Raw genomic sequence first — 25,245 nt, forward strand, 5'->3', positions numbered from 1 at the left:
TAAAATTAAAGCAAACATGCTTACTACAACATTCCTTTCTAGTTTCACCTGTTCCTTTCATCATAAGCACTCTTTCTGGTTCCAGATAGTCCTCAGTCTTTTGGGTCTTGGCAATTAAAACTATTTTTCGGAATCTCCGAGTGGGTCCTGGGACTGTTGAATTGTTGACATGTTGATTTTAATGTCTAAAAATATGAAAAAAACAAAAGTAAATAAGTAAAGGGAAATTATACCTATAGGAAAAGCCATACCTTTCTGTGTGGTGCAATGTTACAAATTAAAATAAAATCAAAATGAGGAATGTTACAAAAATTAAACACACAAATTATGCGACTTTAGAGGATATGACTCTTTCTGTGGTCTTAATGGTAATAATTCTGGATAAAGTTAGTTGACTGATCAGAAACTACTTTACTATAGTTGTCTCTAAATGAAAAAAGTGTGACAAATTTTGCATTAGTGGGAAGTTGGTTAAGTCAGATAACATCATCCTTTCAATAATTAAAGTTATTTTTGTTTTGTATCATGTCACTTTTGGTCAAGTTCTGCTGCTGCTCTGTTTGTTTGGGCTTTGTACGGCAATGAGAGTAGCGGAGCTGCACATTACATTATCATAAGTAAAGCTAACAGACCCTCCGTGCAGTACACTGCTCCAAGAAATATCAACGACCCGAACATCCGACAGACAATGACAACTAAATTGAAGTGACTGGTAATGGCATTTGTTTTATCACTTAAGACAAAGACAACTCACTGTATGTTAAAAGAAGAATAAGTTATTTTTTTATCTTCAAGTTCTTGGTCTACTCCTTTAATAGAGTTGCAAATTAATGAATAACTAATGAGAACCTGTCAGGAGTTTAACAACTTTTGCTAAATAAAGAAGTGTTTGACGGTCGTGGACTCTCCCTCTTGGAGACTCCTCAGTGAGGAATACTGCTACAAGGAACACGGTGCAAGCCCAAAAACAAATGGTTATCAGAAATAGAATCATATTAATAATGACAGCAAGATGCAACAAGACGAAGCAACCAAATTTTGAAATCAATCCAACACTACTGATAAGAAACCGAATACTACAGAGATGAAATACAGAAAACTTAAGTTCACATGTGTAATTCTGGGCAGTGAAACAGAGATACAGAACCCAAAGGAGTGTAATCTTAAAATACAAAATTCTGACATCATGATTAGATCATCAAAAAAGTGACAAACTTCTTTTAAAACATATGCTGACAAGTTAATTGTCATTTAAGAAGTATTTTACAAGATTATACCTTTAAAAAATAAAATTAGGAATGCATTAAACAAATAGGTTGTTACACAATTAAACACGGAGATACATGCGAACAAAGAAACTTGATATTTGATTCACAATAAAAACTGACCAGATAAGCAATATGTGGACACTAGTTGATACTTTGTGGGGTACAAGGATAAATTAGGATTCAACCAATTATGATTTCGTGTCATACTGTGCTACACTCATAAATGTACACACAATCACATTGCCCAGTAACAAATTAATAACACAGGTTCGACTACCACATCAGCGTTTCGAGAGTTTCAACGCGGTTTGGTAGCCAGTGGGTTTGGATTACACTGCATCACTAGGAGACTGCAGCACGAGCATCCGACAGTCTCTGTCACAATATGCACTGGCACCGGAAGCCAACAACACGACACTACATACACGATACAGAGAATTTCAAACACAATTAATGTGATATTAAGATGTAGGAGACGTTAACTTACAAATGATATATACTTAGTAATGAACATTTTTTCACTTTTAGGTTTTAGATTTACCTACATAATCAAATAATATAATACAGCTTTCATTAAGGATAGTATAGCCACGGAAGGGTTTATACAATCAGTATCAGACTAATTTTCTCAAAGGAATAACAGATTCACACAAATGGACAGAAATTTTGCAAAGATCGAGAACAGATTAGACGATATGAAAAGCAAACTGCAAGACTTAATTTCCCACCTTAACGGTAGAATGAATAAGTAGGAAAAGTGATTACACCAAGAATTCAGTGATGCTGCCAAAATGGATGAATGACTGGAATCGTAGAATAAAAGCTGTACCATAAAACAGAGCATGTACATGGCATAAAATTTGAGCAAGGAAATTTACTAGCTGTAATAGGTACAGTGACCTCAGTAACAAGAAAAGTATTCTTCTCTCGGGGACCTGTACGTTAAGACAACAACAAATTAATTGTTTGTTGATCTTCAAGTTATTGGACTGCTTCTTTAATAGAGTTGTACATTTACGGATAATTAAGAAGTACCTGTCAGGAGTTTTAACAACTTTTGCTAAATACAGAAGTGTTTGACAATAGTGGATGCTTGCAGACTTTGCAAAATCCTAAAGGCAAGTAATGTGACAAGCACAAATTCAATTGACTAGCAACGCGATAATTAGAAAATGCTACAGAAAAATGACAAATAATGTACCATTTTACCCAAAAGTCACTCTACTGACCATATAGTACACCTGACAGCCTGAAGCTAACTCAGTGATTTCCAGCTGTTACGAGGATGAACAAGCCACTCCCCTCTATTTTCTCCAACACGGTACTGTTACAGACATCTCTCAGAAACTCTATGCACTTGGATTATTGCACTACCGCAGTTCTGTAGAGAGCATTCTGCACTATTTCTTCAAAGTGCTACATAAAAAATAATATTTTTTTGAGATTTCACGTTGTTAGTGTCACTGTGCAATATATGTATGCATTATATCTATATGTATGTATGTATGTATGTATGTATATAATAGAGGGAAACATTCCACGTGGGAAAAATATATCTAAAAACAAAGATGATGTAACTTACCAAACGAAAGCGTTGGTATGTTGATAGATACACAAATAAACACAAACACACACACAAAATTCAAGCTTTCGCAACCCACGGTGGCTTCATCAGGAAAGAGGGAAGGAGAGGGAAAGACGAAAGGATGTATACACTTGCTAACACAACTCTTTCCGCTCCCGGGATTGGAATGACTCCTTACCCTCTCCCTTAAAACCCACATCCTTTCGCCTTTCCCTCTCCTTCCCTTTCCTGATGAAGCAACCGTGGGTTGAGAAAGGTTGAATTTTTTGTGTATGTTTGTGTGTCTACCAACCTGCCAGCACCTTCGTTTGGTAAGTTACATCATCTTTGTTCTTAGATATATGTATGTATGTATGTATGTAAATAAAATAGAAAGAAGCTTCCACATGGGAAAAATATATTAAAAACAAAGATTCCAAGACTTACCAAGCGGGAAAGCTCCGGTAGATAGGCACAATGAATAAAACACACAAACACACACATAGAATTTCGAGCTTTCGCAACCGGCGGGTGCTTCGTCAGGAAAGAGGGAAGGAAAAGGAAAGATGAAAGGATGTGGGTTTTAAGGGAGAGGGTAAGGAGTCATTCCAATCCCGGGAGCGGAAAGACTTACCTTAGGGGGAAAAAAGGATAGGTATATACTCGCGCGCGCGTGCGCGCACGCGCACGCGCACGCGCACGCGCACACACACACACACACACACATATCCATCCATACATACACAGACACAAGCAGACATATTTAAAGGCAAAGAGTATGGGCAGAGATGTAAGTCAAAGCGGAAAGTGTGGAGGCAAAGATGATGTTGAATGACAGGTGAGGTATGAGTGGCGGCAACTTGAAATTAGCGGAGATTGAGGCCTGGTGGATAACGAGAAGAGAGGATATATTGAAGGGCAAGTTCCCATCTCCGGAGTTCGGATAGGTTGGTGTTGGTGGGAAGTATCCAGATAACTCGGACAGTGTAACACTGTGCCAAGATATACTGGCTGTGCACCAAGGCATGTTTAGCCACAGGGTGATCCTCATTACCAACACTGTCTGCCTGTGTCCATTCATGCGAATGGACAGTTTGTTGCTGGTCATTCCCACATAGAAAGTGTCACAGTGTAGGCAGCCTGAAAACAGCTTTCGCATCCCGCAACTACCCTCCCGACCTGGTACAGAAGCAGATAACCAGAGAAACTTCCTCATCCCCTCAAACCCAGAACCTCTCACAGAAGAACCCCAAAAGTGCCCCACTTGTGACAGGATACTTCCCGGGACTGGACCAGACTATGAATGTGGCTCTCCAGCAGGGATACGACTTCCTAAAATCCTGCCCCGAAATGAGATCCATCCTTCATGAAATCCTCCCCACTCCACCAAGAGTGTCTTTCCGCCGTCCACCTAACCTTCGTAACCTCTTGGTTCATCCCTATGAAATCCCCAAAGCACCTTCCCTACCCTCTGGCTCCTACCCTTGCAACCGCTCCCGGTGTAAAACCTGTCCTATGCACCCTCCCACCACCACCTACTCCAGTCATGTAACCCGGAAGGTGTACAGGATCAAAGGCAGAGCCACGTGTGAAAGCACCCATGTAATTTACCAACTGACCTGCCTACACTGTGACGCTTTCTATGTGGGAATGACCAGCAACAAACTGTCCATTCGCATGAATGGACACAGGCAGACAGTGTTTGTTGGTAATGAGGATCACTCTGTGGCTAAACATGCCTTGGTGCACAGCCAGCACATCTTGGCACAGTGTTACACTGTCCGAGTTATCTGGATACTTCCCACCAACACCAACCTATCCGAACTCCGGAGATGGGAACTTGCCCTTCAATATATCCTCTCTTCTCGTTATCCACTAGGCCTCAATCTCCGCTAATTTCAAGTTGCCACCACTCATACCTCACCTGTCATTCAACATCATCTTTGCCTCCACACTTCCGCCTTGACTTACATCTCTGCCCATACTCTTTGCCTTTAAATATGTCTGCTTGTGTCTGTGTATGTATGGATGGATATGCGTGTGTGTGTGTGTGTGTGTGTGTGTGTGTGTGTGTGTGTGTGTGTGTGTGTGTGTGTGTGTGTTCGAGTATATACCTATCCTTTTTTCCCCCTAAGGTAAGTCTTTCCGCTCCCGGGATTGGAATGACTCCTTACCCTCTCCCTTAAAACCCACATCCTTTCATCTTTCCTTTTCCTTCCCTCTTTCCTGACGAAGCAGCCGCCGGTTGCGAAAGCTCGAAATTCTGTTTGTGTGTTTGATTCATTGTGCCTATCTGCCGGAGCTTTCCCGCTTGGTAAGTCTTTGAATCTTTGTTTTTAATATATGTATGTATATATATAAATCATTTCAGAGAGTGCTTTTTTTTACATTTAATCTCTGTTCAGACAATGTCTAACAATTATATTGATATAAACATTTATTGAGTGTGTGACAACAGTACAAGAAAGTAGGAAATGAGGATGAAGTGTGCTGGCCGGGTTGGCCGAGCGGTTCAAGGCGCTTCAGTCTGGAACCGCGCAACCGCTACGGTTGCAGGTTCGAATCCTGCCTCGGGCATGGATGTGTGTGATGTCCTTAGGTTAGTTAGATTTACGTAGTTCTAAGTTCTAGGGGACTGATGACCTCAGAAGTTAAGTCCCATAGTGCTCAGAGCCATTTGAGGGTAAAGTGTGTTCTCTAAATGATGCTAAATATTAAGATAAATTTATAGAAGTCTTCAAAAAAGTTATAGAAATGAGTGATAAGCTACACATTTTGCTATTAGCCCATAACCACAAGTTGTCATGACTAAAAGAACTCCAACAATGGAGATTCCTGGATGCACTAATATGTACAATACAGGAAAGGCAACCACTCACTTGTAGCCGACTGATGTGTGGCACACAGAAATGTGCGACAGAGAATAGTATTTACTAGTTTTCGAGCTCTTGCACTTTCTCTAGAAAAAGCACTCACATTCACACACACCACCAAGCACACATGCATACATACACACCCACTGTTTGCTCGTGAGGTCTGTTAATGTCGTACACTGACCGTGGTGCCTGGCGGCCGGCAGCAGGTGCGTCCTCTCTGGCAGACGGCCCACAAAGTCTCCAGCCCTGTGGCCGGACCGGGCAGGCGCTCCAGTGACGGAAGCCGGCCCGGAGTGGTGGGGGCCGGGACTCGGAGGAACCGTCTGTGTCGGCGAGTCCGGCAGCTCGCTGGGAGATACGGCACCGCTCGTCCTCCGGCTGTCACAGAATTGTACCATATAGAGGCGCACACTATATAGGTAGCTGCTACAAAATTTAACTGTAGCTTAATACAGGGTGTATACGCTGACAAAAAAAAAAAAAAAAAAAAAGGGGGGGGGGGGGGAATAAAAAGAAAAAAAATCACGGATTCTTCCCAGTTAAAATTACACTTTCTCCCGGATGAAAATACTCTTTTTCCATGTCAAGTGACAGTATACGTTTCCTCGGAACTGTAAAACTTATCAATCCTTTGAATGGTTATAGTAAAAAACACATTTTGGAAAGGTCTTTGATGTGCAGCAACATGTACGCTGCATATTTTCGTATTACAAAAGTGTAAATTTAAATTCCACCAAACGCCGTATGTTACATTCTGACTGCAATGCGCTTTTGTAGCCAGTCACAGTTCGTCACGTGATCTCACCAGCCAAAAACAGCAGATCTTCTAGCGTAGGATACGTGATGTAGTCGGCCAATAGCAGTATCACAGTTAAGTAACGCGTACACAAATAGGAAAAGTTAGTGGTTTAAATTAACATACACAGCGTTACTACAAGAAAAGAAAAGCTTTCACACACAATATTGGTCTCTGAGATTAATAATCTGCAAGAGAAGCTAAGCTTTTGCATATAATGTTGATTTTTTTGCGCGTGTTACACTTTAAGGTACAACACACAAATGCGTCAGTAAAATTTTTAATAAAGACGTAAATGCCTGATCTTCTGAACTCGAAATTTTTCTAAATGTACGTCCTCAAAGACTTGATTTTTAAATGAGAGTCAAATGCTGTGTGATTGAAGAAATTCATCGTACATTCTCACACGTAATTCATCTTGCATAAAAGGAAATTTACTTTGAAAGTAACACTTTTCAAACAACCATTCAAAATATTTTCCTGTGACCTGTTAGAAATAGGTTCGTTTCAGTAGTTGCCATAGAGCGCCAGAAACAGGCATCAACGCGCTTGCGCAGCTACAATGATGCAGGAAGCCCGTATGTTCGTAGGTGTAAAACATTAAAAGATCTTACACTGTGTCATAAAAGAAACAAGGCACCAGAGGATACTCCAAGAACATTGATATTTCGTGAACTATACTACAATGCGTAATCCAGCGTAAAGTGCACATTCGTATGTCCAGATTCTGACGTACATTTTCTTGAGTTCTTTATTATGGCATAATGCCATACGTGCTAGAAGATGAAAACATGCACTTTTGAAATGCAGCGAACAGTTGAAACTAGTCCATAGTATGGAATTAAACACTTCGTTTCAAATAAATTGACTGCCCCAGTGGAAAAGATTAATAAAAGCCAAATTTCTTTGCAAACCGACAAAAATAACTTCATTGTTCTGCAAGGCGATTAATGCCTGACTATTAGAAAGGTGGAGATAAAACCTGAAACGAATAACATATTTTAGCCTTTCGTAATTATGCGAACGTATTTTAATTCATTTGATAGCTCACAGCCATAGATATCTGTTTTGTTTTCATCTAATGTGAGAGCAATAAATGAAGGGGAAACAGCAAAATCACTAAACGTAAACACAGGTCAGGTGGAGACTCCCCACTAGAACTCAGACTGCTCTGTGAATCAGCTCCGGATCTCCGATATTTCCAAACCGCGCAATATTTGATAGTGGCGCCCAACCACACGTCTGCAGCAAGAAGTGGGAAAAGGTACTTCTCATACGTGACTCAACTGCACACGCATAAGGGCTGGCCAGCAACTACTCAAACATATCTGAAGTAAAAAGTTGTGACGTCACGCTCATCAGAGACAATTTGTTGTTAGGAAGCACTGCATAGCCTTCCCAAAGCCTTTGACACACTTTGCAGTTGGCAAACACTTGTATGAGCACTGTGTCTTATTGTTGTATATGGCGTATTTCTTTTGCGACTTAAGTTTTATTTTCGTTTTTTTCTCACATTCATGTTTTGTCGCTGCAGTATTATACTGCAGAAATGGGATACAGTAATATCCTTTGTTAGAGTATTGGTTTTTTACCCGTCAAAAATCACAAAAATTTAACTGAAAACTAAAACAATGAAAAATTTCCTGGTTTATCCCGATTTTCTCCCGCATGAAAAAATTCCCGGGTTTTCCCCGGATCTCCCGGGTTGTATACAACCTGTAATAGTAATGAACTTAATCATTTTTGATGGGCTTCAAGTAGTTTAAGAAAAGAAGTGAGGTTTAACTGAGACCCTGACTACAGAAGACCTAACTTAGGAATTGCAGAATATGAACACTGCCCTTCTTCTTTGAGATTCTAGTGTGTTCTGTCTCACCTCACTTGGTCTCTATACTTTAGTCAAATGATTTTAAAAATTATGATATCAGACAACTAAAAGTTTCACAGTTTATTTTACACTACAGAAAGTTCTAATAATGGTGAAAATTACATTAAGTGTCAGGTAAAAAGATCCACTTCCTCCAGTGAAGTATGCAGTTTTCAGCAAACACACCAAAAAACAGGAAACCATTGTTTATAATCCGTCTTTATTGTGGAATGTGGTTCCGTAGATAGATGCCGTGCTACAATTCAAGAGTCCACTTCATTCTAGGATTTTTTTCAGTCGCTTACCTCTTCTCTGAACTTGGGAAATCATGAGTTATGTAAAAAAATGGTAATCTGCACACTTTAAACATTATGCTCGCATCACCCAAAAACTGGCTGGGTAAGTCATTTCACAGATAGGAGAAAGGCAACGGCATATCACTTTTAATATTTGATTTAAGATAACAGTTCTACCTTATCACTAATAATTATTTGCATTCAGCCACTTTAATAGTACTTGATATAATACAACAACACATTTCAAGAAAAAATACATTCATCACCAGATTGTTAACACTCACTTTGTAGCATTCATTAAATAAATTAAATGCTACAAACTGCTGTCAACGACCTGAAGATGGGAGGATTGTCTCCTGAAATATGTTATTTGATCATGCAACAACCAATTGGGAAACTGATAGTTTTGTTAGTGATGAGAGATTCTCTAAAAATTATATGCCTCGTCTGAAAACTACCTAGAACAGATAGTTCAGAACCCACTCATGAAGAAAATATATTAGATCTAATGACTACAAATACACCGGACCTCTTTGAAGATGTTCACATCAAAGCTGGTATTAGCGACTGTGATGCTGTTGTGTCAAAAACGATTACAAAAGTACAAACGATAACTCTCAGGACAGGATAAGAGCATGTACAGGAATAATTTAAATGCATTCCACAGATATGTATCCAGTAGAACCCACCATGGTACACATATAGTGTCACTGTAAAGAAATTTCAAAAGAAATGGAGACTACTGCATAATATGTGTGAACAAAGCACAGGAATATAGAAAGAGCTATGTTGAACGAAACATGTCAAAAGAACAATGCAACAATCCTTCAGTGACTTCCATAGCAAAATACTGTCAAATGATCTTTCACAAAACCCAAAGAAATTCTAGTTGTATGTAAAAGCTGTTACTGGCACTGAAGTTAACATCCAGTCACTCGTGAATGAGACAGGAACTGACATTGCAGGCAGTGAAGCAAAAACTGAAATGATTAATTCTGTTTTCAAATGGTCCTTTACACAGGAAATTCCAGGGCAATTGCCTCGATTTAACAGTTAGCGTCAATAGTGCTGAGAAACAGCTGTACTCAATAAAAATGAACAAAGCTCCAGGGTCCAGTGGACTCCCCTATCAGATACTATACTGAATTTGGGCTGAGTTAGACCCTCTGATGTCTGTAATCTATCACTGATCCCTCGAACAGAAAACTGTGCCCAATAGTTGGAAGAAAGCACAGATCACAACTGTCTATACGAGGGGGTAGCAGAAGAGATCCAAACTACAATCCAATACCTTGTTATCAAATTTTTGTGGTATCTTAGAATATATTCTGAATTCAAACGTAATGAAGTATCTTGAACAGAATGGTCTCCTCCGTGCCAACCAGCATGAATCACAAAAACACTGATCACGCGAAACCTAACTCACATGTTTCTCACATGACATATTGAAAGTTTTGGATCAAGGCAGTCGGTAGATGCAGTAGTTCTTAATCAATTACCTTGCAAACATTATTAATAGTAACCTAATACTTTTGCAGATGATGCTGCATACACATTCAGTCACATCTAAAAAAAAATATATAAAGGAGAAAGAGAGAGGAAGAAGAAGAAAAAGGAGAAGCAGGTATCCTACAACGAGTCACAGCTGGAATCGGCCAACTCACTCAACTACATGAGTGTAGCACATTGCAGGGATATGAAATGGAATGATCATATAGGTTCAGTCGAGTGTAAAGTAAGTGGCAGAGTTCGGTTTATTGGCTGAGACTGATTACAAATCACTCGTAGGACCCATTCTGGCACATTGCTGATGTGTGTGGGACCTGCACCAAACAGGACTAACAAGGGATATTGAAAGTACACAGAGAAAGGCAGCATTAATGGTCACAGGTATGTTTGTCCCGTGGGGGAGTGTCATGAAGATGCTAAAGAAACTGAGCTGGCTGTGTCTTTAAGTTAGATGTAAAAGCACGGCACCTAGTACGTAAGTCACGCTGAACAGTTTTTACAGACTCGCACTGTGCAAAACGTCCAACACAAAATGCTTTCTGTTGTCCCGACACCATTTTTACTAGAACTGAAGTGAGCACACACTGATGCTACCGAGAGGGAACCGTGTCAAACTCGAGAGTTTGTTCTTTCCAACAGTACACCACATACATATCTCAAATAACATAATAGTTATGATTTTCTTAAATCATAGGATTCTTTTTGATAGCAGTGATTAAGTACTTCGTAAAGAAAGGTATGAAAGCAAAGGACATTTGTACTGATTTTAAGAATACACTTGGGGGGGGGGGGGGGGGGGGGGGACTGCTCCTTTATATTCAACTGTTGCCAAGTGGACAAATGAATTTAAATTTGGTAGGGAGAGCTTAGATGTTGATCCCCGCAGTGATCAGCCAAAGATGTGTCACTACTCAAGAAATAATTACAAAAGTGCACAAAATGGTCATTGAGGATCACCGATTAAAAGTGCGAATTGCTCATGCTTGCCAGCTGTCACCTGAAACCATATTTCACATTTTAACTGAAGAATTGCAAATGGAAAAAAAATTATCTGGAAGATGAATGCCGCTAAGATTCACGGTAGATCAATGACATGTGCCATTGCCATGGCAAAATTACACGAACTAAGGTATGTATTGTTGCCACACCCGCATTATTCACCTGATACGGCTCCATCAGACTTCCATTTCTTCTCAAAACTGAAAACTTTTCTTGGTGGATGAAGATTCACTTCAAACGAAAAATTGATAGCTGGAGTTGACAACTATTTAGCAGGCTTGGAGGAAACTCATTTTCGAGAGGAGATCAAGGAACTGGAACATTGTTGGACCAAGTGCATTAATGTACAAGGAGACTACATTGAAACATAAAAAAAGTTTCAGTGATGTAAGTACTTTTTTTCTATTCCGTACCGAGAACTTTTCAAACCACCCTCATACAAAGTTTCAACAACCGGTTTTAAATTATGATTCTAGGAATATACTACAACTTCCTACGTATCACTCACTCAGGGATCGTTAGAAAAAGATTAGATTAATTACAGCACGCACAGTGGCATTTAAGCAATTATTCTTTTGCTACTCAATATGTGAACTGAATGGGAAGAAACAATAGCAACTGATATAGTGGAATGTACCCTCTGCCACACACTTCACAGTGGTTTGAAGAGTATAGATGTAGATGAAGATTGTGTTGTATCAAGTACTGTTAAAGTGGCTGGATGCAAACAGTTATTCCTGATACAGGTGTACCAATTCCAACAGGTCCCCCAGAACATGTAGTATTTGAATAACTTCCAGTTTAAGGACAGATTTACTCTTTTCATTGTACCAGAGGAAAGTTCTCTTGAGAAAACTAAAAAATTAATGAACACAGATAAAAAATGTGTTGCATATATAGAGTATAGCATCGAACTTCTTTCCAGACATCACTTTTCAGCTTGTGGAACACATTTTTGAAATTGTATAAATTGCATCACTTAATTTTTGTCTTGTACCCTCCATAATCTCACAAAAAACAGTTTTCGTAGAGGCCATCTGATCCCAACAACTAATTATTTTTTCCTTCAATGGTATTTTACAACAGCAAGATTGTGCAATAAACTTCTGTAATAAGTCACGACTAGCCGCACTCCATACGCTTCAGTAAGAGGGAGCAAGCTGACGTGTAGGAATGGAGCCTTCATGCCACCATTCTCAAACTTGTCATATTCACAGAGGCACAGTGAGGTGAAAGGAATCCGTTAAATATCTTTTATACGCTGACCACCTTCAGTTATACCTCCGCAAAAGTCCAACAAACCTGTGCACAGTCATCTAGCACGTAAATGCTGACTTACTTGCTTATCAGAGTGGGTGCAGATTAGAGTTCTGAAACTTAACCCATCTAAAATGCAAGCAAATCTTAAGTCAGTCAGACTGAGCACACATCTACAGTCTGCAAGAAATCTCCAGCATCATTTCACTCACTACAGAAATATAAAGCAGTATTTCTTTTTTAGTTTAAAAAGAAGCTCTCAGAGACCCTAATACGCCCCATCTTGACCACCGTGATGCCTTTCCCCAATGACTTCATACAAAAGCTCACGTAGGCTAGAACTGACAACGAATGCTCGTGTATAGGGCACACACAATACCGTGGCTGGTAGATGCGCAGATGGCAGGGCGTGGTGGGGATAGCAGTAGTGGTGGGGGTTACGGGCAGCCGCTGTAAGTGAAACGGCGAGTGCTGGAGAGCGAGAGTGCCGTTCTGAACTGAAGCCTGCACTCACATTTTCTGTAAATATTAAGTGGGAGCCCCTCCACGGTCACAGTTGCACAGTGACCATGCGAAAGGATCTACTGTCACCTTTGCTTTGGTTAGTACTAATATGGATTTTGCCGAAAATGTAGCGATTTATTTTCACCTGGCTAGTTAACCATTTGTAACTTTCAGAGAAGCGTAATGTGTGGCGAATTTTTGATTAAAACCTACACATTTCTCTGGTTGTCACGTTAAAATTTGCTTCTTTTGCCAAAACACAGCAGAGTTTACACAGTCTCGCCTCACTAACGTGTCGTGCAAACGTAATTGGAAAAGAATTCTGAAAAAGTGGTTAGCTTACGAAAAAGCGCGTTCTCAGTACAAAATAAATGTGCAATGTCTTCACTTATGCTGCTCCAAAACACATAGCATTTCTCATTTCATCAGCTATCGATGGCCCTTAAAAATTGCATTATTTGATCGAAAAAGTCTGTAGTTAGTGGAAGAATATGACAGGTAATGATGTTTTGCATAATAACCATATGGCAAAATACTCTCCCTTTTGTGCGCTATAATTTGCCAAAATCTCATTTCAGTATCTCAAACTGTTTATTACATATGAGGAATGTTGTGGATATTTCACTCAGGCTTTATTCCTGACACAGCGCGATCACAAATGAGTGTGCTACGTGAGATCAATTTTCTGGAGATTGGTAACAGACAAAGACCTCAAAGCAACTCTAAAGAAAAATTCAATATATAAGCTAAATTTCATATGCCGCAACATATTATGTAATATGCACCAAACACAAACTTGTAACAACCTCTATTTTTCATTGCAAACTCTTTAGAATTTCACACACAGTGTTTTACTTCCACATAAATATCACAATAACTATGACAATGAATGAAATGATGGGCACATCACCATGAACCTGACGTACAAAGCTATTAGTAAAGCAAAAATTATTGTTTTTACCGATTAGCCCTTGTGTAAAATCGTTTGAGAAAGAGTGCAGGGCGTGCACCTCGATTCTGTCATCGCCGACCAGCCGAAAGCTTTCAGACACTGTCGGCCAAAAGATTTCGGACTCTGTCGGCCTTCCCTTCCGAACAAACAAATGAACTCACCCAGTGCTTTGGACGAAAAGTGGTCACTGCATTGAGCACTGTATCCCACATGCGCTATATAATACTTTTGCAGCATACGCTATTTGGCTCATATCATTCCTGTGATTTAAAACTTTCCCGGCGTACATATTATTCCACAAAATTTTGGTCGAACTGCAAAATGTTTGCAACTTCCTGCCACAATATTTCGGCACAGAATCTTCTGGCCTATCGGCCAAAAATCAAATCGCAGGTTTTCAAACCAAATGTCTTATGTTTGATGATAATTAACTAAAAATATGGAGAAATAGTGGAATACTCAGGAGGTGGGATAAAAAGTAGAAAACCAGAAGTCTCCCACTTAAATCAGGAGAAGCGGCAAGAGTATACTTAAAATCTAATATTTAACATACTAACTCATTTGAAAAGTAATCAGCAGAAGTTTAAAGCTGTTCTGTACATGGGACTATGATCCTTAACAGAAGCAAGGGTTTACTGGCAGACATTTACAGGAGTACACACACTATTCTAACTTTCGAGACTGATAGTTCCATTCTCAGGCACGATGGAGATTAAAAAGTAAAGGCAGCCAATGAGACTTTCTTGTGGTGATCCCTCTCATCTTGCAGGCTGCATGAGCTGCCCTTCCTTTCTAACCTTCCCCACCATAGCCACCTTCCCTCCTACTGGTACAACTCATTAGTTCCAAAATCTAGGAAATTTAAGTATTTTTGTGTGTGTCTATAGGCAGTACTCACATTCCTCCTGGATCTTAGAACTGGCCAGCGATTCTTTTAATCTTCGTTGATCCGTTATGGATTGTGGGGCGACGGTTGACATGAACTTCTTGATGCAATAATTTACCAACAGCCATATGTATTGTAGAAATTTATTTTCTTTTATGAACTTCTATGTGCTACCAGTTTCGGCATTACACTGATGCCATCTTCAGGCCCCAGGACAATGAGTTGAAGAAATGTACTATTATAAAAAATATAGAACATGCGTTAACAATTAACAGGTATCATGTTAACTATGTAAGTGACTCAAAGAGATATACTGTATGTCATTAAAACTATATGTAACATTAGGGCACATATGATTATGCCTGTGTCGTGCTATTGTTAATAGTTTTCACTGTTTTACTCGAATAAAGCATGATATATATGAAAAATAAAGATTCCAAGACTTACCAAGCGGGAAAACGCCGGCAGACAGGCACAAGAACAAAACACACAAACACACACACAGAATTACTAGCTTTCGCAACCGATGGTTGCTTCTTCAGGAAGGAGAGGGAAAGACGAAAGGATGTGGGTTTTAAGGGAGAGGGTAAGGAGTCATTCCAATCCCGGGAGCGGAAAGACTTACCTTAGGGGGAAAAAAAGGACAGGTGTACACTCGCGCACACACACACACGCACACATTTGTTCTTGTGCCTGTCTGCCGGCGTTTTCCCGCTTGGTAAGTCTTGGAATCTTTGTTTTTAATATATTTTTACCATGTGGAAGTTTCTTTCTATTTTATTTACATGATATATATGAATATATGCATAAGCTATTATTCATAAAACATAACACACAGTCGTAATAGGCCATGCAACACATCAGATGTACTGCATACAGTACAAGTATACATGTGAAAACTATTAACTACAGCATGACACAGGCAGAAGCATATATGCCCTAATGTTACATATAGTTTTAATGATATATTGTATATCTCTTTGAGCCACTTACATAGTTAACATGATACCTGTCAATTATTAATGTATGTTCTATATTTTTTATAATAGTGCACTACTTCTACTCATTGAATAGGGGCCTGAAGATGGCATCAATTTAATGCCGAAACTGGTAGCACATAGAAGTTCATAAAATAAAATAAATTTCTACAATACATACGTTTGTTGGTAAATTATTGCGTCAAGAAGGACAGCAATTCTGTCCAACAAGTTCATAGTTACTCTTTTTTACTGTATTGTGGAAAATTTATTTATTGCACTCCCCTGTTTACAGCCTATTCTGCTTCAAAACTACATAAACTGCAGTGAGAAGAAAATTTACTACACATTTTAAGAGACATACCTGAAATCACTTATGACAGAGCTGCGGTCATCATGTATCGAATGTTGCTCGAAGCTGCTCAGTGACCCAAGAGAACTACATCGAGAAAACATCAGTGGTGTCTCCTCTGCTCCAGCAAAGGTGACGACTTTGTTAGCACATGCGCCTGAAAATGATTACTCAGTCAAAGCATTGCCTGTTGCACTCTTTTGCATATCAAACAAATGACCTGTGCAAGAGAAGTTATAACATCATATCTCAACTATGAAATAAAAACCAAAAAATGAAATGTATATTTATGCAAAACATATAGAATATCGCAAAGTGTGTTGCGAAATTATTGAACCATATCTCTTGAATCAGAGAACATCAAGACTTCTTAGAGTAACATAGATGAAGAACAGAATGGTTTTATATGCGGTGGTTTTTGTTTCCTCATTCTTATAACATGCGGACTTTTTCTTACATAAAAAAAAAATAAATTAAAACAAAAACTCAAGATGCTAATGATCGCATAAGGTTCCCACAGTAAGAATTGGCCCACTGATGGATGCAACAATAGCTGCTAATGCATTACAATACCCATAACCTGCTAAACACATATACAGCATATGAATAACACCTCAGAGTTCCCAATTTCCAAAGAAAGGCCATTCAAAGGTCTGGATTACAAAACTTCAAAAGGCTCACAACCAGTTTCAAAGATATGATACGAGTTCAATAAAGTACAGTGTTATCTGGGGCTGACTCCTGCTATTAGGCTCAGCATGACCGGTGTCAAAGCCAAGACAGTATCAAGGCAGCTGAGGAAAGAGAGTGAGGGCTATTCCAAGGGACCAAGATGACAGCTGTGGATTGCAAGAATTGACTATCCATCTACTTTTTAGATCCTCCAATTGCTCAACGAATATTAGACCACAGAACAATAAATGTTATTTGCTTCAGACAGCAACACTAGAATATTTTCCAAAAGGAGAGGAACATACCTACCAACCAGAATAACTGTAATAAAGAAGTCAATCAATCCACTCACTTCCACAGCCGCAATAGCCACATCGCACCAATCTTTCCCCACTACTTGAAACACAAAAGCTATAAATTTTATGTGAAGCAAGTTGTGTAATGATACGGTGTACCAGTAATCAGAACTGGTGATAATAAATTACGCAATACATCGGTTTTTAATAGAAAATAAATTTAAAACAGTTGTCAGCATTGCACAAACAGGTAGCTATTTTAAATAGTCTTGGAAAATAGACAGTTGCAGATTTCCAAAAAGCAGGCTCACATGCCTTGGAAAAAAAAATGTTCAGTATACAGGTCTGTGAAGAAATCCTCTGAGAAATACTACCGTAATATAACAAATGTACTTTGTACACATCTATATTACTAAGCAGCTATCCCAGAACCCAGAATACCGTACCAACTGCAGGTTGTCTCTCTAATGACTTCCAGAGGCAATGAAAATTTGATTTTCTATACTTTGCATAATCACTGACTAAATTTAAAATGCTGCAATAATCTACTCACTAAGAGGTCTAATCTTACTTTAAAAGTTTAACTCAATAAGACTAGTATTAGTTAGAAACACTATTTTCTTGACGCATCATTACTGACAGTGAAAGTCACGTAACTGTGGTACCAGTACCAAAGGTTCCTCAAGTACTATCCTCTCCTGTGGGTCCTGTTTCCTCTGCAGAAAGTACGGGATGTGTCATTACTCATCCACTCGACTGCGAGTGGCATTTCAATGGTAGCTCTAGGCAATCTGTATGATTTGTATGGGAACCAGGGAGGACTCAGGGTGTTGTACTGTTCCTCCTAACCAACAATTTTGAGGTGCTGTCTGTTGTAACAGTGCCACGACATTTAACAGTGCTGCCACGACAGTACGCGCAAACGGCGATAGAGGCGCTTCGCAACTCGGCTGAGCGCGGGAGCGCCACCTAGCTACGAACGGCGCCGGCCGCATGTCGCGGCACGGCGGTCGAATACAAGAGACTGAGTTGTTATCATGTAACCAGCTATTGTTCCTAAGTGAGAGTGTTTGAATATCCACGCAATTATTGGTGATTAACAGTTATAACACTGTCTTCCACTGAAACTGAGCCAGTGGGACTCACTTAACCTGTTTTGGGAAAACTTGTTTTGGTCGGTGTCAACACGAGGCAAATGCAAAAGAGTAGGGGTCTCTTAATCTATCAGCAGTTGAAACTTATGGTGAGTGACAGTACCTCTTAAGGAAATGGTAGCAAGGGAGAGGACAGAACATCAGGTGCACTCAATATGTATGCCTGAGGGCGTCATTGAACATGTTGAAGAGCCTGTTCTGGCAGAAATAAGGAGATTGGCGTGCAAGCAACAGCAGATTGCGATGCACAGTGGAACAAATGGTGCCTGTTGTAGGGGCTCTGAGGTCGTACTTGGATCATTCCGACGACTGGCAGAGAAGATTGGGAAAAGCAGCCTCACACGAGGAGTTTCAACAAAGCTTCCAATTTCCAGCATTGTTCCCAGAACTGATCGTGGCCCCTCAGTCCTGAGCTGAGTGGTAGGAATGAACCAGACAGGTCAAAAGTTCTGTGACAATCTAGGCTTCGGCTTCCTACACTTGCTCCACAGGGTTGGGAGTTGCAGAGTGATACTGGTAGCACCGAGATTTTTGGGGAGCATTGAAGTGTATATCAAAAGGATAGGCTAATGAAAAATGGAGGTAGTGCAGACATATTGTACCACCCAGGTTTTTCCAAGGACTTTTATTTGGGAGTGGACAGCTCTGACTATGGACTGGAGATACATTTGTACCAAATGGAGGAGAGCAGAAATGGTGAGAGAGTAAGAACAATAGCGTTCAGTAGCAGGAGTTTAAATGGTTGGGAAAGGAAATATTTGATTACTGAAAGGGAGGCATTGGCAATCGTATGGGGGTTTAAGCGATTCCGTTATTATTTGGCGGTGAGGCATGTGAAACTGGTGACTGACCATAAGGCCCTTACATTTCTGACCACAAGCAAATTGAGGCATAGCGGACTAACGCGATGGGCCCTGGCATTACAGGACTATGACTTCGAGATAATTTATGAGCCAGGAGCAAACCATATAATACCTGATGCCTTGTCGAGATTACCAGCTGACTCGAGAGGAATGTTGTTGGACGGGCCGGAAAGAGAAGAAGTCAGAATTAACATGATGAAAGGAGTACAGTACGAAGAATTCGTAAGGAAGTTCCTAAAGAATGTGCGCAGGGAACAGAACGAGGACGAGAAATTAAAGACAGTTAAAAACAAATACAGGTGTGCGGGAGAGGAAAGAATTTGCACATTTTATTATATTCACTTTATAAAAGAAACAAGGAAAGTGAGGAGAACTGGAAACTCTGTGTGCCTGAGCATGTGATAGAGAAATTAATTTGGTATACACACTATAGTAATGCGCATTATGGATCAAAGAAGTGTCTCGAAAAGTTGAAGTCAGATTGTGCATTCAACAACATGGGAAGGCATATACATAAGATACCGAGTACATGTGACACTTGTCAAAAATCTAAAACGACTACAGTACAGCACAAAGGATATATGCACCCAACTGTACCAACAGCGATTAAGGACATACTAGCAGTGGATCTCTTTGGGCCACTTCCTGCCTCACGAGAAAATTACACACAAATCTTAGTAGTGGAAGAACTGGTTTCCAAGTACATAAAATTTTACCTTTTAAAGAAAGCCACTAGTAGAGCCATCATTAACCAGTTCGAGAAAGACTATTTTCAAAAGGTGTGTATTCCTAAGCTAATCTTGAGTGATAATGGATCACAATTTAGGCCAAAGGAGTGGACACAGATGCTAAATGAACACAAAATAGAGCAAATTGCCATTTATAAATATAAGCCAGCTTCTAACCCTGCAGGACGAACAATGAAGGAATTGACCCGTTTATTCTGAACATACTGTCATAGGAAGCATGGTTCATGGAAAGAATATTTGGAAGAATTTGAACAGGTCAGGAATCACCTCCCGCATGATTCTACATGGTTTGCACCATGTGAAGTATTGCTCAATCAAGAACTCGACAGTATTTTTTGTGAGTTGCTAGTCTACCCACCAGGAAGTTCATTGACCTGGGAAAGGATATTGGAACTAGTGGAATTAAGCACCAAGGAGAAGGCTAGGAAAAGACAGGAAAGACACAACAAGCTAGTGAAACCAATAACTTACCGAGTGGGAGACTTGGTACTAGTAAAGGTTCGTGCAAAATCAAAGAAAATAAACTCTGAAATACACAAATTCAACCACGTTTATAAGGGACCATACAGGATTATAAAAATTGGGCCTCCTAACACGGTGGAGTTGGAATATGCACCGACAAAGAGAGTGCATGGTAAGGAGCATATGGAAAACATAAAAAGGTACTACTCAGATGAGAACAGGGATAACCCAGATGAGGAAGTGGAATCGATTAAGGTGAATTTCTGAAATGGGGTGTTCAAGCTCCATGATGTAGTTGGGTAAGACATGTCTGGAACATTTAGTTGTTAATCGGACATTTGAGAAAGGGGAATGTTTATTTGCATTGTATTTTCTGATGTATTATAAATAGAGCTTCATATTTCATATCAATAATTACTTGAGAATGACTGTAAAACCTGTAACAACTCAATTCTAATATAATAACTCATATGTAATACGTACACGTAATAATTTTTGATTTTATGTTGTGTGTTATATTCAATATGGACTGTAGAGGATTATTGCTGCTCGATTGCAAATTGTGATTTGGACAATGCCATGTTTGTGAGATGTAATAACCTTTTGTAGAATATTATTATGGAGGTAGCCCACTACAGGAGTCGAGGGATTATTTGGTAAGTTGTAATTTCATTATTTATTTACACTGTGTGTTTCGGTCAGATGTATTAATATCTAGTTTCTTTGCCAATTCTTTTACGCCAGAAGCTCCAAAGAAATAATCTAGGGCAGGGATGTAAGGGGTCTGTAGGCCCTTACTATAACTTTGCACTCAGCACAAGTCGATAGGGCGAGCAATCGATTGTGACGTGTTGCGAGAGCGAGTGTCGAGATGCACCAGAGTGATTGGCGGGAATGGTGTTTGTGTGTGTGTGTGTGTGTGTGTGTGTGTGTGTGTGTGTGTGTGTGTGTGTGTGTGTGTGTGTGTGGAGGCTATTATTGGAATACAGGGTTTTTAACCGAGGAGGGTGTCACCATTGCTGGGGTTAGACCTCTAAATAATAAATAAATACCGGGAAAGTGAAGAAGTATCTTTGTAAAAGTGATCAGTGACGTTAATAGTGCCGATATTTAGTTTCACGTCTACCACGACAGCCTAACCTTGGATTGCAGTGTTGGATGCAGTGATGGATTAGCGTGTGACGATAATGACAAATGGAGAAAGCCTGTGCTGAGATTAGCCGTAATTAGATATGTATGACGAAGGCAGTGGCTGTCTCCTTTTTGTGTTTTGAGAAGAATATAAGTTCGTAATTAGTAAAACTGTGTTAGTGTTCCTTACTACCATACATTCAGTATTATAGTATTGAACAGGACGAACTGGAAAGTAACAACTTCCATAGCAGTCAATTCCGATTACCAGCCCCATCACATTCACGGTCACGTTAATAATAAATATTGGGCTGCTATTCGATCAGATCAGGTCGGGATGAAAAAAGGAGGTGTTACAGGGCTGATGTCCTCCCTCACTGTACAATGATCAACTCTTAATTAAAGTGCTACCCTGGAAACTGGAGAAACAACTTCAGCATGTCCATTGCCACAAAAATGCTAACGACTGCTCCTTCCCCGTCACAATGCGAAGCCCCACACAAGACTGTGAACTCGAGAGGAGCTCACAAAACTTCACTGGACGGTTCTTCCTCATCCACCACGCAGCTCAGATCTTGCACTTTCAAACTCCCATCCGCCTGGCCTAATGAAGCACGCACTCCGTGGGAAGCAGCACTTGGATGACGGGGGGGGGGGGTTATCGGTGCTGCGAGATGTCGGCTCCGACGTCGACCAGTAGAGTGGTACCTTGTGAGCATACGAGGCTTCCCAGTAAGAAGGTGTAATCATGTCACATTAAATGGAGACCGAGTTGAAAAATAGGATTCTGTAGCCAAAAGAGTGGGGAATAATATGGAGTATTCGGACCCAGAATAAAACCAACCTGGTTTTAGGAAAAAAATGTGTTGCATTACTTATTAGTGTGGAGAGCAGCATCAAACTGGACTGTGGCTTGAGGACCACCACCACCACCACCACCACCACCACCACCACCACCACCAACAACAACAACAACAAAATACTTATGAAACGTAAATTAGTAATTCCTTGATAAATTTCTGAAATGCCGTTTATAAGAGTAACCATTGGTGCAGGCACTGGACATTTGTGGTAAGTTCTATGGGACCAAACTGCTAAGGCCATTAGTCCCTAGGCTTACACACTACTCAATCTGACTTACACTGATAACACACACACACACACACACACACACACACACACACACACATGCCCGAGGGAGGGCATGAACCTCTGACGGGGGGAGCCGTGTGAACTGTGGCGAGGCACCTCAGATTGTATGGACACCTCACACGGCTAACCGTTGGTGCCAAAAGTTGACTGAAGTGAAAGTTAAAATTCGACACCAGGACAGTACTGAAGCCAGAAGCAACTGAGAGCGACACTCACACAGACAGGCAGTTTCACTCACCATCCCTCTGCTCCTTGGCCTCCTCCACGACTGTCTCCTGCGGGTGCAGAGCTCGTCCGGTCGGCACAGTGGCTTGGGCGGACGCCGCGGCGCCCACCAGGTGCCGGTGGTCGTCCGGCGCCGCGGGGTGGCTGGCCAGGGAGCTGAGCGAGCTCACGCGGGAGAAACAGGGTGTGCCCTCCTCGCAGTACGCGACGGGCTTCTCAGGGGACACAAAGCCGGCAGGTGTCGCCTCTGCCTGCACTTCCACTGCAGGCTTCAGCTGCAACGATACCAGTAAGTTGTGTCACCATAAAAAGAATGTATAGAGCCACTGTTTTACAGCTGCTCAGTGGAGGATGTAAGTACTGAGCTAGTCTTCAGCTACAATATGTATAAGCACTAGGAAAACATATTACAGACTTCATCAAATCTTGCCCTGAACTCAGATCCATCCTTCACAAAATCCTCCCCACTCCACAAACAGTGTCTTTCCGCTATCCACTTAACCTCTTGGTTCATCCCTATGAAATCCCCAAACCACCTTCCCTACCCTCTGGCTCCTACCCTTGTAACCGTCCCGGTGTAAAATCTGTCCCATGCACCCTCCCACCACCACCTACTCCAGTCCTGTAACCCAGAAGGTGTACACGATCAAAGGCAGAGCCACGTGTGAAAGCACCCACGTGATTTAGGAACTGACATACCTACACTGTGAAGCCTTCTACGTGGGAATGACCAGCAACAAACTGTCCATTCGCATGAACAGACACAGGCAGACAGTGTTTGTTGGTAATGAGGATCACCCTGTGGCTAAACATGCCTCGGTGAACGGCCAGCACATATTGGCACAGTGTTACACTGCCCGGGTTATCTGGATACTTCCCACAGACACCAACCTATCAGAACTCCAGAGATGGGAACTTGCCCTTCAATATATTCTCTCTTCCCATTACCCACCAGGCCTCAACCTCCACTAATTTCTAGTTACTGCCGCTCGTACCTCACCTGTCATTCAATGACATCTTTGCCTCTGTACTTCCGCCTCGACTGACATCTCTGCTCAACCGCTTTGCATTTACATATGCCTGACTGTGTCTGTATACGTGCGGAAGGGTGTGTGTGTGTGTGTGTGTGTGTGTGTGTGTGTGCGCGCGCGTCCTTTTCCCCCCTAAGGTAAGTCTTTCCGCTCCCGGGATTGGAATGACTCCTTACCCTCTCCCTTAAAACCCACATCCTTTCGTCTTTCCCTCTCCTTCCCTCTTTCCTGATGAAGCAACCTCGGGTTGCAAAAGCTTGAAATTTGTGTGTGTGTGTGTGTGTGTGTGTGTGTGTGTGTGTGTATATGTGTGTGTGTGTGTGTGTGTGTGTGTGTGTGTGTGTTGGTGTGATTTTTATTATGTCTATCAACATACCAGCGCTTTCTCGTTTGGTAAGTTACAGCATCTTTGTTTTTTATATATATTTTCCCACGTGGAATGTTTCCCTCTACTATATTCATATTACAGACTTAGTTTGAGATAGTGCCATGCTCACAATAATATGATTAATGTCAGTTTACAAACATCAAATAAAAAGTTAGTACAAATGTACAAGAATTTTATGTGAGGTGCTTTGTACAAAAACACTACTACACCACAGATGAGCTTCCACATACCATCAGAATTTCATTTTGATAATAGAGATCCGAAATGAAGGAGATGGTGGGCCAAATATGGTGATGACAGGGACGGGGTGGGAGGAGGGAGGGGAGACGCATGGTAGAGGAGGTAGGTCAGATATTGAGGGAGGGAGGGGGTAGATGACAACCTGTGGTCCTAAGTTCTTCTCTTGTCCTGCAGGTCATATGCCACTGCCTCCTTTGCCTCTTGTACAAGATTAGAAAATTTCCCTTTAAATTCTGTAGCAACTGGTATTTGAGTGCTTAGCTTGAGAGTTTTGTAATCGTAATGTCAATGGTTAAAATCTCACTAGCAGTAACTTTATTCTGCTTTTATTTCAGTTCCATATTTATGTAACAAATGGATATGGAAACTGACAGATACTGAACGACAATTTTTTAATAAAAATTACATTTTGTTATATTTACTTAACAATCACATGCAAATGCAAATATTCGCAATAAATCAAAATTTGATACAAAAGTCTGGAGCATCAAATTGAAAATGAAATATTCTCTTTTTTGTACAATCTGAACAGTATTATTAATGTACATAATTTTTTAATTCAAAGTGATGTGGTTATGTACCAAATTCTAATTTATTTTTGTATGACTATTACTTAAAAATAAAAAGATGTTATTCTTATTAAAACATTACGACTCAATATTTGTTACTTATCATTTCCATTTGATAAAAAGTAAGAATTTAAATATTGTTTTAAAAAACGATGTAGGAACTACTGACATTAGAATGGACAATTATATGATTCCAAGACTTCTGTAGTA

General features: G+C 40.4%; 1 protein-coding gene across 5 annotated transcripts in view; it reads right to left on the minus strand.

Annotated features, from left to right (window-relative positions):
- The window catches only part of LOC126293451 (uncharacterized), a 693,872-nt gene that overhangs the window by 100,064 nt on the left and 568,563 nt on the right, over positions 1–25,245 (minus strand). For all 5 annotated transcript variants that reach the window (XM_049986686.1, XM_049986685.1, XM_049986684.1 and 2 more), the window contains 3 exons: positions 22,821–23,082; positions 16,116–16,260; positions 5,890–6,086 (listed from right to left, as the gene is read on the minus strand). In XM_049986686.1, the coding sequence (XP_049842643.1) occupies positions 5,890–6,086; positions 16,116–16,260; positions 22,821–23,082 (604 nt within the window). The remainder of the gene's footprint in view (positions 1–5,889; positions 6,087–16,115; positions 16,261–22,820; positions 23,083–25,245) is intronic.

This window comes from Schistocerca gregaria, chromosome 10 (genome assembly GCF_023897955.1).
Source record: "Schistocerca gregaria isolate iqSchGreg1 chromosome 10, iqSchGreg1.2, whole genome shotgun sequence".
In the NCBI taxonomy this organism is placed as follows: domain Eukaryota; kingdom Metazoa; phylum Arthropoda; class Insecta; order Orthoptera; family Acrididae; genus Schistocerca; species Schistocerca gregaria.